Consider the following 13,680-nt stretch of genomic DNA (forward strand, 5'->3'; position numbering starts at 1 on the left):
CTTTGTTGCAGAGGGTTAGAGGCCTGAAAACTACATATACAAGACTTCTTGCCAGCTGGAATCTTCCTAGGTTGCTCCAAAGGGAAGAAGCACTGGTGGGAAATTAAAAGGGAGTGGGAAAGAGCAGAAGCAGGCAACCATAGCTGAAGGAGAGCTCAGGGCATCAGCAGCCATGCCTCCGGCAGCCAGCTCTCCTCCCTGAACCCTTCTAGCACCTTTGCAATCAAATACTTCACTAAATCCTTCTCTGCTTGAAACATCTCAGTGTTCTCTCTTTTCCTGATTGGACATAGACCAATACCCACCAAAGACTTCAAGATGCCAGAATTACTGAACCCGTATGATAAAATTAAGCTTACTCTGTTGAAAAAAATAAAAGATAAGCCTGAAAAGATCTGCAAGGAACAGGAAATTTCAAGGGACAGCAAACCTGTAAAGGAACAAATAGAATTTTGAGAACCAGAAGATAAAATTGCTAAAATTAAGAACTCACATTTAATAACAGCTCACAGAGAAATGAAGATATATAAGGAATCTGGAATATAGGTAAAAGAAGTTATCCAGAAGGCAGCATGGAGAGCAAAATGATAGAAAATGCAGAAGAGATGTTAAGAAAGAAAAGACAAAGTGAAAAGATTTTACACTTAAGTCTCAGAAGAGAAAAGAATGAGGTAGAGGCAATATTTGAGATAAAGGGTAGGCAAATTCCAGAATTGATGAAATACACTAATTCACTGATTCAAGAACCCCAAATAGCCAAAGCAACATAAATAATTTTTAAAACCACACCTAAATTCACCAAGAAAAACTTATAAGCCAGTACAGTCATGTGGAAGTTCAATTTTCTCAGTAAAGTACCAAGTATGGAAATCAACTGAGAGTAGGCCCTAGGAGGAAGAGTTGTGGGTCTGAGATGGAGCCACCCCATCCTTAAGGAGAGCTGGTAAGGAACTGGACTGGAGAGGGACTGGACAAGGGCACTGAGGTGAGACCACTGAGCAGCAAAAGGATGCACTTGAGAGATGAGGTCATGCACTTCCAGTGAGGCCCAATCAGTGCTTCCCTAGAGCCACATTCAGCTACCTAAGTAAAGAGGTGAAGAATCAGATTTAATCAGGGTTACAGTTTTATTAAAATAAAAAATGGAGAGGGGAATAAAGCAAGAGGGGGCAAGGGAGACAAGGGTATATGCAGAAAGTAATTACAATGATTGACCAGGGAAACTTAAACTGGCTGGGGAAGAAAACAGGAGTTCAAGAGGGTAAGGAGCAGTGAACTGAGAGCAGCAGCAGTGACTGTAGATCTTAATGGGTTCAGTGATGGCAGGAGGAGGGTAATGAGGGAGCGAGTGAAGGGCAGGGGGCAGCAGGTGAACTCTGAATTTGAGATTACAGGTCGGCTGCATGACTGGTAATGCCAAGGTCTAACCTATGACCATAGGATTGAGTAGCTGAGATCATGTCACTGTAAGAAAGATAATCAAGGAACAGAAGTGTCAGGCTACTGGAAGTCCCATTTAAATATCTTTTGAAATCACCAAGAATTAAGACAGTAGTAGTGGGGCTTCTTTGGTAGTGCAGTGGTTGGGAATCCACCTGCCAATGCAGGGGACAGGGGTTCAAGCCCTGGTCTGGGAAGATCCCACATGCCACGGAGCAACTAAGCCCGTGCGCCACAACTACTGAGCCTGCACTCTAGAGCCTGCGAGCCACAGCTACTGAGCCCGTGAGCCAAAACTACTGAAGCCCGCGCGCCTAGAGCCCGTGCTCCGCAACAAGAGAAGCCACTGCAATGAGAGGCCCGCACACTGCAACAAAGAGTAGCCCCCCGCTTGCCGCAACTAGAGAAAACCCACTCACAGCAAAAAAGACCCAGTGCAGCCAAAAATAAATAAAATTTAAAAATTTTAAAAAAATCTGGAACTTCTCCTACTCCTGACAAACAAGAATCAAGTGCACAAAAGGACTGGTCCAGTGTGCCCTAAAAAATGAGATACATGTCTAGGAGAGACTCATCAAAAAGAGAAGGCACTAGTAAGTATGAGTAAAAAAGATATAACTAATGATATAAAAACTAATAAGATGACAATATTAACAACTTTATGGCAACATATTTGAAAATATGGATAAGATGAATAACTCCCTAGAAAACTAACACCAAAGCTTTCTTCAAGACATAAAAAGCAGGACTTCCCTGGTGGCTCAGTGGTTAAGAATCCACCTGCCAACGCAGGGGACACGGGTTCTATCCCTGGCCCTGGAAGATCCTACATGCCGCAAAGCAACTAAGCCCGCGTGCCCCAACTACTGACCCTGTGCTCTAGAGCCCGCGTGCCACAACTACTGAGCCCACATGCCACAACTACTGAAGCCCACGTGCCTAGAGCCCGTGCTCTGCAACAAGAGAAGCCACCACAATGAGAAGCCCGCACACCGCAATGAAGAGTAGCTCCCGCTCACCGCAACTAGAGAAAGCCAGCATGCAGCAACGCAGACCCAAAGCAGCCAAAAAAAAAAAAAAGACATAAAAAGCTTTAAAAAATCATCCCACAGAGACTGATATTGTGGTTAATATTCCCCCAGAGTAAACTTTCACAGGCGAGTTCTAGCCTACTTTCAATGGCAGCTCTTACACAAACCCTTCAACAGGACAGAAGCAGAGGAAATACTTCCTAATTCATTTTATGAAGACTTTAGTAATTTTGAAATCAAAACTAGGTACAAGCAAAACTAGAAAAGAAAATGAAAAGTTCACTTCAGCTATAAAGATAGATGCAAAACTCCTAAATTGAGTATTAACAAGTCAAATCCAAGAGATAATGACAAATCATGACAAAACATGATCTAGTTGGGTACTCCCCAGGAACACAAGGACAGAATCCATAATCTGGAAACAGAACACCACATTTAGAACTTGATGGGCACTGGATTTATAACAGAATGGCAATATAAAGAGTTGAGAAGTAAACAGTCTTTTCAGTTATATTAGGTAAACTGCATATTCATACAAGGATAACTGCAATTAACTGGCCTCCTCTCATACTAAACCAAAACAGAAGAAGAAAAAAAACAAAACTCTAGAGAGATTATAAACTTATATGGAATATATGAAGTAGTAAATCTTCAGAGAAGACTATAAGAATATTTTTATACCCTCAGAGTAGGGAAAGACTAACTATAAATGAAAAGGCTGGTCAATCTGACCATACCCAAATCAAGAACTTCTGTTCAAAAGCCAACATAAAGGGAATTTCCCTTGCTTTCCTAGGCAAGCCAAGGAGTAGAAGAAAGTATCTGTGACATATATGCATAGTCAAAGGCTAGTATCCAGAATATATAAAAAACTACAAGATAAAACAAAAGAACTGAATGAAAACAAAGGTACTGCCTTCAAAACTTGGGAGAGAGGGACTTCCCTGGTGGCGCAGTGGTTAAGAATCCGCCTGCCAATGCAGGGGACACGGGTTCGATCCCTGGTCCGGGAGGATCCCACATGCTGTGGAGCAACTAAGCCCGTGTGCCACAACTACTGAGCCTGCACTCTAGAGCCTGCGTGCCACAACTACGGAAGCCTGTGCGCCTAGAGCCCATGCTACACAAGAGAAGCCACTGCAATGAGAAGCCTGTGCACTGCAACGAAGAGTAGCCCCCACTCGTCACAACTAGAGAAAGCCCGTGCGCAGCAATGAAGACCCGACGCAGCCAAAAAAAAAAACCTTGGGAGAGAGACTTACAGATAAATATGTAGCCGTAAATGCATCTATTAGAAAACACACACCAAAAACCAAGGACAAAGCACCTAACTAAAGAAGGTGGAAAATAACAAGCGTAATCAAGACAAGAAGGAAGACCACAAAAATAAAAGAGAAAATGCAATAGAGAAGAAAAACAAAACCAAAATTTGATTTCTTACAAAATACTAGATATAGACAAACCTCTGAAATAGGTCACAGAAGAAGGAAAAGACACAAGCAATACATGGAGTGAAAGAAAGGGAGTACTCACAAACATCATGGAGATCAGTTAAAAAAAAAAATCTGGAAAAAAATTCCCACAGCTGGGTAAGATAGATAAATTGTGTATTTCCTATGCCCATTAAATAAATTACACAGGCAGTCAAACATCTACTCATGCAAAAAAAAAAAAAAAAAATTAAAATCACCAAATGCTGTATTCCAGGTGAGCTTTACAAAACCTTGAAGAAACAGTTAAGTCCCACCTCACACAAAAATGTTTAGCTCATAAAGAGAAAGCTCTCCTGCTCACTTAAAGCTGATACAGTCTAAATGCTTTTTTAAAAGGACAGGAGAACCCAAAAAGAAAAGAAAAGAGAAGAAAATTGAGGACCAATCTCAGCTATAAACAGAGACAACCTATTTATGAAACTTTGGAAGCATTCTCTAATCAGTAAGAAGACTGAAGATTCAAGTTCTTAGTGCTTCTAAACAACACTGCAGTGAAGGCTAGACCACACACTAAGGCAAGAAAATGAAATGTAAAGATTACACAGGAAGTGGGACTTCCCTGGTGGTCCAGTGGTTAAGAATCCATCTTGGAATGCAGGGGATGCTGGTTTGATCCCTGGTCGGGGAACTAAGATCCCACATGCCACAGCGCAACTAAGCCCGTGCACCGCAATTACTAAGCCCACGTGCCGCAACTACAGAGCCCACATACCACAGCTAGAGAGAAGCCCACGCACCGCAAAGAAGAGCCCGTGTGCCACAACTAAGACCCGACACAGCCAAAAACTAAATATTAAAAAAAAAAAAGATTACACAGGAAGAAATAAATCTATCATTATTTAAAGATATCAACTAGGAAATCTGAGATCCTACAAATTATTAGAACTAATAAGTTCAGCAAGATCCTGGAGAGAAGAAAAAGAGAAAAAAAAAAGCTACAACAAGAAAAAAAAAAAAAAATATATATATAGCATTCCCAACTGATTTTCCTCCTATCCAGAAAGATTATCTTCTTCTACCTTGAGAAGACTTCTCAGTTATTCATTGGTGGGCAGCCAAAGGGTGCAATGGGAAGAAGTGGAGGTCAGATCCCAACTCTGGAGCTTCAAATCCCAGCTCTGCCCTTTGTTGAGTGACACCGGGACTCTCTGAACTCTAGTTTGTTTTTAATTTAGTAGAAAATATTTTAAGTATCCAAACTCTAGGCACACATTAGACCAGAGATTCTCAAAGTGTGGTCCATGGAATCCTGGGGAACCTGAGATTTTCAGGGGTTCAGGAGGTCAAACCTATTCTCAGAATAACACTGAACCATTATTTGCCTTTCTCACTCAGTTGACATTTGCACAAAACCGATGGTGGTTAAAACTGCAGGTGCCTTGGCATGAATCAAGGCAGTGGCACCAAGCTACACAAGCAGTCATTGTATAAAAAGTATTAATTTTATTAAATATTGGTTCTTGGGTAGGTATAATGTATTTCTGCTGCACATCTAAGTGCAATGGTTGTCTCAAGGAAAAGTTTTTTATGAAACTATGATCTGTGAGCTGATCTAGCAGCTTCTCTCACAGAATATCATTTTTACTTGAAATAAATATTGACAAACTATGATTATTCATACCTGAGTATCTGACAGAAATTTCCTCAAAAATGAATAAAGTGAGCCTATCATTTCAAGGAAAACAACTGTGATAGCATTTGTTACCAATGATAAAATCTGCAGCCTCCACCATGTACTTTCTCTGATGGGACAGTGGTGATACTAAGGAATATGATTTTTTGATACTGCATAGAGAAAAATGTCAACATTTAGAAGATCTGCATAACTCAAGAAATCATTATTTTCCAAATGACCAATGCATGCATATTTCAAAATTACTCAGGGTAAGAGACCCAATCAAAGTTCAAAACAGACAAATTGATTCTAATGTAATAGTACAAAAAGTACATTGATACAGTTTCAGATTCCACACTGCAACTTTAAGAAACTACCACTTTTCAAGTGCTGGTATATTATCAGATTACTTCCCAAAATGATCTGAAAGGGCTATTAAAATAATCTCCCCTTTTCCAAACACATATCTACGTGAGGCTGGATTTTCTTCACGTATGTCAACCAAAACAATATATTCCGATAGCAGATGAGAGAATCCATCTGCTTTTCTACACCAAATATTAAAGAAATTTGCTTAAAGGAAAACATAGGCAGAACACTCTATGACATAAATCACAGCAAGATCCTTTTCGACCCACCTCCTAGAGAAATGGAAATAAAAACAAAAATAAACAAATTGGACCTAATGAAACTTAAAAGCTTTTGCATAGCAAAGGAAACCATAAACAAGACGAAACGACAACCCTCAGAATGGGAGAAAATATTTGCAAATGAAGCAACTGACAAAGGATTAATCTCCAAAATTTACAAGCAGCTTATGCAGCTCAATATTAAAAAAAAAACAAACAACCCAATCCAAAAATGGGCAGAAGACCTAAATAGACATTTCTCCAAAGAAGATAATACAGATTGCCAACAAACACACGAAAGAATGCTCAACATCATTAATCATTAGAGAAATGCAAATCAAAACTACAATGAGGAATCACCTCACGCCAGTCAGAATGGCCATCATCAAAAAATCTACAAACAATAAATGCTGGAGAGGGTGTGGAGGAAAGGAAGCCTCTTGCACTGCTGGTGGGAATGTAAATTGATACAGCCACTATGGAGAACAGTATGGAGGTTCCTTAAAAAACTAAAAACAGAACTACCATACAACCCAGCAATCCCACTACTGGGCATATACCCTGAGAAAACCATAATTCAAAAAGAGTCATGTATCACAGTGTTCATTGCAGCTCTATTTACAATAGCCAGGACATGGAAGCAACCTAAGTGTCCATCGACAGATGAATGGATAAAGATGTGGCATATATATACAATGGAATATTACTCAGCCATAAAAAGAAACAAAATTGAGTTATTTGTAGTGAGGTGGATGGACCCAGAGTCTGTCATACAGAGTGAAGTAAGTCAGAAAAAGAAAAACAAATACCGTATGCTAACACATATATATGGAATCTAAAAAAAAAATGGTTATGAAGAACCTAGGGGCAGGACGGGAATAAAGACGCAGACCTACTAGAGAATGGACTTGAGGACACGGGGAGGGGGAAGGGTAAGCTGGGACGAAGTGAGAGAGTGGCATGGACATATATACACTACCAAATGTAAAACAGATAGCTAGTGGGAAGCGGCCGCATAGCACAGGGTGATCAGCTCAGTACTTTGTAACCACCTAGAGGGGTGGGATAGGGAGGATGGGAGAGAGGGAGACGCAAGAGGGAAGATATATGGGGATATATGTGTTATGTATAGCTGATTCACTTTGTTATATAGCAGAAACTAACACACCATTGTAAAGCAATTATACTCCAATAAAGATGTTAAAAAAAAAGGAATAATTTGCAAGTGTAAGACAATACCACTCTTCTCACAAAGTGTTTTGTTTCCGAAAAAAGTTTTTTAATAAAATATATTGGGCTTCCCTGGTGGCGCAGTGGTTGAGAGTCTGCCTGCCAATGCAGGGGACACGGGTTCGAGCCCTGGTCTGGGAGGATCCCACATGCCACGGAGCAACTAGGCCCGTGAGCCACAATTACTGAGCCTGCGCGTCTGGAGCCTGTGCTCCGCAACAGGAGAGGCCGCGATAATGAGAGGCCCGCGCACCGCGATGAAGAGTGGCCCCCACTTGCCACAACTAGAGAAAGCCCTCACACAGAAACGAAGACCCAACACAGCCATAAATAATTAATTAATTTAAAATATATATATATATATATTTGTGGTAATATGTAATGGTTTGTAATTGTTATTTCAAATAAATTAATAAAATTTAAAAGTTCTTGATTATGAAGAGACTACAAAAGACACAGCATACCATTCTATTCAGGTAGACTGAGACAAAGTAATCTATAAATGAATGACATCAACAGTGGTCCTACTCTACTCAAAATCGTTCTGCTGGGACTTCCCTGGCGGTCCAGTGGTTAAGACTCTGCACTTCCAATGCAGGGGGCGCGGGTTCAATCCTTGGTCGGGGAACTAGGATCCCACATGCTGCACAGCGTAGCCAAAAAATTAAAAAATAAAATAAAATAAAAATGAGCCTTTAAAAATAATCATTCTGCTAAAATGACAGAGATCCTTTAAAAGCTAAATAGTATTCATAGGTATTCTATCGTTGCTTCCAAAAATTTTTTATGTGTTTAAAAACAACGGTTCTGACCAGTACATAGCAGAAGTGTCGGAGTCATAAAAGAGATGGAAAGACTAAGGAATTGTTGTTGAAGAAGGTAAAGACTAAATGCAATATGGGATCCTAGATTGGAACCTGGACTAGAAAAGGGGCAATAGAGAAAAAAAACCTGTGAAATTCAAATGAATTTTGCACTTTAGGTAACAGTTCTGTACCAAGGCAGTTTTGAAGACTGTATTCTGGTTATGGAAGTAGAAGCTGGGTAAAGGGTATATGTCAACTATCTACACAATCTTTTTAACTTGTAAACATAAACTCCTAACTCATAAACTCAGAAAGTTTAAAACAAAAAGACTCTACTACCAAGGTTCAACACAGAAGAGTTTCACATCCATGTATCAGATATGTCCCAAAGCAAGCAAAATAAATATTACAGAACTTCTTTTAAATTCAGTCACAGAACTTACAGCAAAAACACATGAACCATCAGATGGTATTTCCACCAAAAGTAAATGTACAAGTTGTCCTAGCAAACTAACAAGTGTCACTCTGATGAAACGTATCACACTTATGAGACCGTATCAATAAACTACCAAGTTTCAAACAGCCCTGACTGAAGGGCATAAACTGTACTGAATCTTACTCTTAGTGCGGGGAGGGAACACCTGATTTTAAAAATTGAACAAAATAAAATCTATGGGCAAACAACAGGATGTACATAAATTAGCTGAGTGAGTTCTTAGTCTACATAAAAATTACTTTTTGAATATAAGGTTTCAATACTCAGCAAATGTTTTTCCAAGGCAATCAAAGTATATTATTAGAATCTATCCTTTAGAGCAGGGGTCAGCAAGCTACAGCCCAAAGGCCAAACGCAGCTGGCCTGTTTTTGTAAAACCAGGACCTAAGAATGGTTTTTACATTTTTCTAAAGGGTTGTAAACAAACAAAACAGAGTGACAGAGACCCTCTGGCCTACAAAGCCTTAAATATTTGCTATCTGGCCTTTTATAGAAAAGATTTGCCAGTCCCTGCTGTAAGGTAGTAACCAATATGGATACTATACTCTGAAGTGAGTATCTTTTTTTATCAACAATTTATTAAATTCTTTCAAGATTAAACGCAGAAAAAGTTTTTAAAATTTGAAATGAGAAATTTTATAGAAATTATTGCCAATTCTGGAAGCAGTCTCAGGTACCACCCTAATAAATTGTTCAAATTTCACTGATCCTGAAAATTTTCTATACTTCCAAGAAATGTCACCTACTCAAGGACATTCTGCTTTAGCATGAGACCCAAAGAAAATTATAAGCTATTAATAGCTACATAATAAACCATATCCTTTGTAATCTTTTACTAACTTAACACTGATCAAAGTTGAAATTTTCCCATTCCCTCAAAGGGTCTATAAACTGACATTTTAACCTTTCAGTCAATATAGGAAATCTGTCTTCACCCCAAACCAGTTTTGATTTAGCAAATTATTTGTAAACTATGAATGTACCTCTCACTTAAGAATATGTAAAGTATACCTTTTGTTTCAAAACAGATGTATACCATAGTGAAGTTTAAGAGGGCTCAGACCAATGCCCTTTGTAAAGTAATAATTTAATATTAAAAAAGTTTTTATGCATAAAGAATTCACATTACTTTTATTTTTCAAATTACTCGTTAAATCCTGAAAGTTAACTTATTATAGATTATACATTTCATGTGAACACTTAAGATGGAAATAAAATTACCAGGTGGACCAAAAGACCTTCCTAGGAGAGTTTTAATGAGTTTTACTTTTTCAAGTCCTTTGGTTATCTGCTCCTTACTTCACAAAACATGAATGACCCAGATTACAAGTTACAATGGGTTTCGGCCTTCATTCAGTGAGGGGAAACTCAGTCCTCACTTGGAATGGTGGTGCCACTGACAATCGCTTTAACAACTACAAACTTTGGTTTACACACTTACAAGAAAAGGATTGGTCTATTAGCTTTCTAGGGTCTCTTCAACCATCTCTAGACTCTTGATATTGTAACTAAGATTTTAAAAAACATTTACAACCCGCCTTATTTCAAATAGAATCTGCAGCAGCCTATGCCTCACATACAAACGGGGTACCAGAGTACACACAGAAGAACACAGACAGACAATGAGAACCAGGGTGTAGAAAAAAAAGGGAAGCAAAGATTTTACCAGAAATTAGCCTCATCAGATCCCAATACTATCAGCCTACATTATTTAATGCAAATATATATTTCTAAATTGTCAGACTACTGAGAGAAACCACATGTTTCTTTCATGCTATCTTCCTTCAAAGCTGAAGAAATCATTTCCTAAAGAAGTCTTTAGAAATACCTCTTGGTTTAAGCCATACAAAAAGCAAATACAGTAAGCATACTTCAATTTGGGTTTTTTTTTTTTTTTTTGGCCGCACTGCGTGGCAGGTGGGATCTTAGTTCCCCTACCACTCCGCAGTGGAAGCGCGGAGTCTTAACCACTGGACCTCCAGGGAAGTCCCTCAAGCATACTTCACTTTGAAAGAAAAATGAAAAGCTGCCTCCAGAGCAAATTTTTATCAAGAAGTCACTTTTCTGATAATTTCAAATTTAGCGCCTCAAGTTTATTTCTTGAATTTGAGAGGACAAATGAAATAGACAAGAATCATGAGCCTTACTTCCCTGGAGCTCAGGAATGTCCCGCTTCCCCGATGCCTGAGGAAAGGAGGCCATTGCCCTTGCAGAGAGAAGAGGCTGGGCACTCCCCAGCTCCAGGCCCGGGCTGGGAAGCGTAAGGGCCATCAAAGGAGGACTGCAACAGCCTAAAGCCTTCTTCAGACCTGCTCCAGATCAAGGCAATCTTGGAGTTTTCCTAAATTTGTATTTCAAATAATGGGCCTTGAATTTGCAAGAGGCAAGTACTCTCTTGGCTCCTCTTGAGGACCCAATTAAGTACAAAACCCTAAATAAGCTCCTTAAAAATGGTATGTGCCTTCAAAGATACTAGAAAATTCAGATTAAATGACACATACCATATAACCAATAACCAAAAACAATCAATGGAAAAAGTCCCCATGGAAAGTGTTGTAAAAAGACACAGAATTACAAAGATGTCAGAAAATACCTTTAAGGACAAAGTAATGAAAAGGTTTAATATCAAGATTTTCCTTCTAGACCATAAACAAAAGTTCACTAGTTGGCTGAATCACTGAAACAAACAGAACTCGAGAAAAAAAAGTGAAAGCTCAGAATAACCCTCAGTAAGCAAAGCTCTCAGCAGCAAACCTTCATTTAACCATAATTGAGAAGAAACACTGAATCTGCCTCACCTGCCCTCTTCTGCCTTCACTGCAAGTCCAGGGTCTCAAGGAGCAGCATGGCCCTCGAGGCCCACACATGTTTTCACTGTGAATCAGTGCCTCTTGTACTGCCAACTGGGGTGACCTTATGACTTTCAGTAGCTCAATTTCCTCAACACTAAGACAGTTGTTCTAGAAAATAAGCCACCTCATCCAGAGCCCTCAAGTTGCACAGCTGCAGAGAGAGGAAGTGCCAAGTTCAGGCAGACCAGCACAGACCCAATCAGGGTCAGAGACTGGCGACCTGAGGCTTTCATCCATGTGCTTCCACACCCTAAGAAACATCTCCACTTTTCAGCTCAGAGTTTCCGTTTAAGATTTAAAAGCCAAATTATTTCAGGGAGTAGCCCCTACCATCCAAGGCCTGCTCTGACCCAGAAGTCGTTCTTCTTCAGGACTTTAATGCTCCCTGTCCTCCCCCAGAGCTGCAGTGAGAGGTATGAAAGCTACTGGGAAACTGGACAGCACGTCAAAGACATCAGTCATTACTTTAAAGAGTCTCTTCGCAAAATCTCATTTAATTCGCATTAAGGAAAAACTGCCAAACCACTGAATTTTACACTTTAATTGGGTGAACGTATACTAAGTAAACTGTATTTCCATAAAACTGCTAAAAAAAAAAAATACAGAGCTGCCAAACTGATAGCAAAAACCCAGTGTTCTTCAGGATAAAGGCGAGAGACTAAGCTCAGATCTGTTTCAGCCTATCAAAATTAAACAAAATGAATGGCTGCTTGTACAGACAGCTGAGACTAAACAAACTTTTGTTTGTGGGTGCAATCAGTGCATCTTAAAGCCTTCTTCAAAAGGAAACAGCCTCAGAGGGTAGTCCCCCCAGTGAAAAACTTCACTTTGAGACAATTAAAAAACCCAAGTTAATGTGCTTTTCTCCCCTGTGGCTACTTTCACTTATGATATAATTACTATTGGAATATCAAATGATTAAAATTTGCAACCAATAAAGACTACAAGGTAGAACAGAGTAGGAACTGATGCCAAAACCCTGGAGAGTGTTTTCCCAACACGAGTCCTAGCATCTCGTACCCTGTATTCCAGCTCTAAGTGGCTTGTAAATCACTTGCAAGGCAAGGAAGTCCCTTCCCCCAACTCAAGCCATCCTAACAGCGGGGCGTATTTTACAGCAAAAATGCAGCCCTCAGGGGCGGTCCCCGGGCCAAAGCCTGCGGGGCCGCTCTCCGTCGCCCGCCCCCGCCGTGGGCAGAGGCCCGCGGGGCTCCATGGCGCGGTCAGAGGCCCAGGGTCGTGCAGGCCTTTCCCAAGGAGACAGAGGCTTCCGCCCGCCCGCCGCGCGCCCGCGCGCCCGCGCCCGGGCACTGGTACCTCATGCTGTAGGCGCCGGCGCCCAGCTCCTGCCCGATGCCCGAGAGGCTGGCGTCGAAGTCGTGCACCAGCCCGGACTCGATCACCTCGTCCATCTTGAGCACCCAGGCCATCTTCCGGCCTCGCCGCCGCCCGGCGCGCAGCGCGGCCTCCGCGAGCGGGGCGAAGAGGCCGGAGCTCCGCGGGCGCGTCCTGGGGGAGGACGCGGGTGAAGCCTCCGGCGGCGCGGCGAGTGGTCACCAGCGGCAGCCCGGGCGGCGGCCGGGATGAGAACAGCCGGGGCCCCGCGGGCAGGGCACGGCGAACCCGGCGAGCAGCTGCAGCGGGAGCGGCCGGGCCGCGGGCAGCGCCTCCCTCCCGCGGACGCCGGCCCCGCGCCTCATGCCGCCGCCGCCCACCCCCTGCGCCGCTAGCGCTGCCGCCGCCGCCGCCCGCCCCGCCCCGAGGCCCCCGGCCGCATCCTCCCCGGGACCGCGCGGGGGCGGGAGCTCAGCCCGCCCGTCACCCGATCCCCGGCCTCGACCCCCGGCCCGCGGCCCGCCCGCCCCGGCTCTAGCGCCCCGCCGCCCCGGCCAACCCAGCCGACGCCGTCCCGCCGGCCCGGACGCTGGCTTCGCTACGCCTCCGGCTCCAGCTCGCTCGCCGCTTCCGCCTCCTCCAGCCCCGCCCCGGCCGCGGCCCCGCCCCCGCGCTCGCACCGGGCCAAGCCCCCCCCCACCCCCCCTCCACGGCCCGGAGCTTCGCTGCACTCTCGACGCTTCGCGTTGAAGC

At 42.4% G+C, this 13,680-nt stretch overlaps 1 protein-coding gene across 2 annotated transcripts in view; it reads right to left on the reverse strand.

The window, feature by feature from the left end:
* The window catches only part of UBP1 (upstream binding protein 1), a 68,050-nt gene extending 54,773 nt beyond the window's left edge, over positions 1-13,277 (reverse strand). The window contains exon 1 of one of the 2 annotated variants that reach the window (XM_061196468.1): positions 12,910-13,277. In XM_061196468.1, coding sequence (XP_061052451.1) covers positions 12,910-13,022 — 113 coding nt within the window. In that variant the 5' untranslated portion in view covers positions 13,023-13,277. The remainder of the gene's footprint in view (positions 1-12,909) is intronic. The other variant, XM_061196469.1, reaches the window with a different exon arrangement.
* Positions 13,278-13,680: the final 403 nt, after the last annotated feature.

Source organism: Eubalaena glacialis, chromosome 7 (assembly GCF_028564815.1).
Source record: "Eubalaena glacialis isolate mEubGla1 chromosome 7, mEubGla1.1.hap2.+ XY, whole genome shotgun sequence".
Classification (NCBI taxonomy): domain Eukaryota; kingdom Metazoa; phylum Chordata; class Mammalia; order Artiodactyla; family Balaenidae; genus Eubalaena; species Eubalaena glacialis.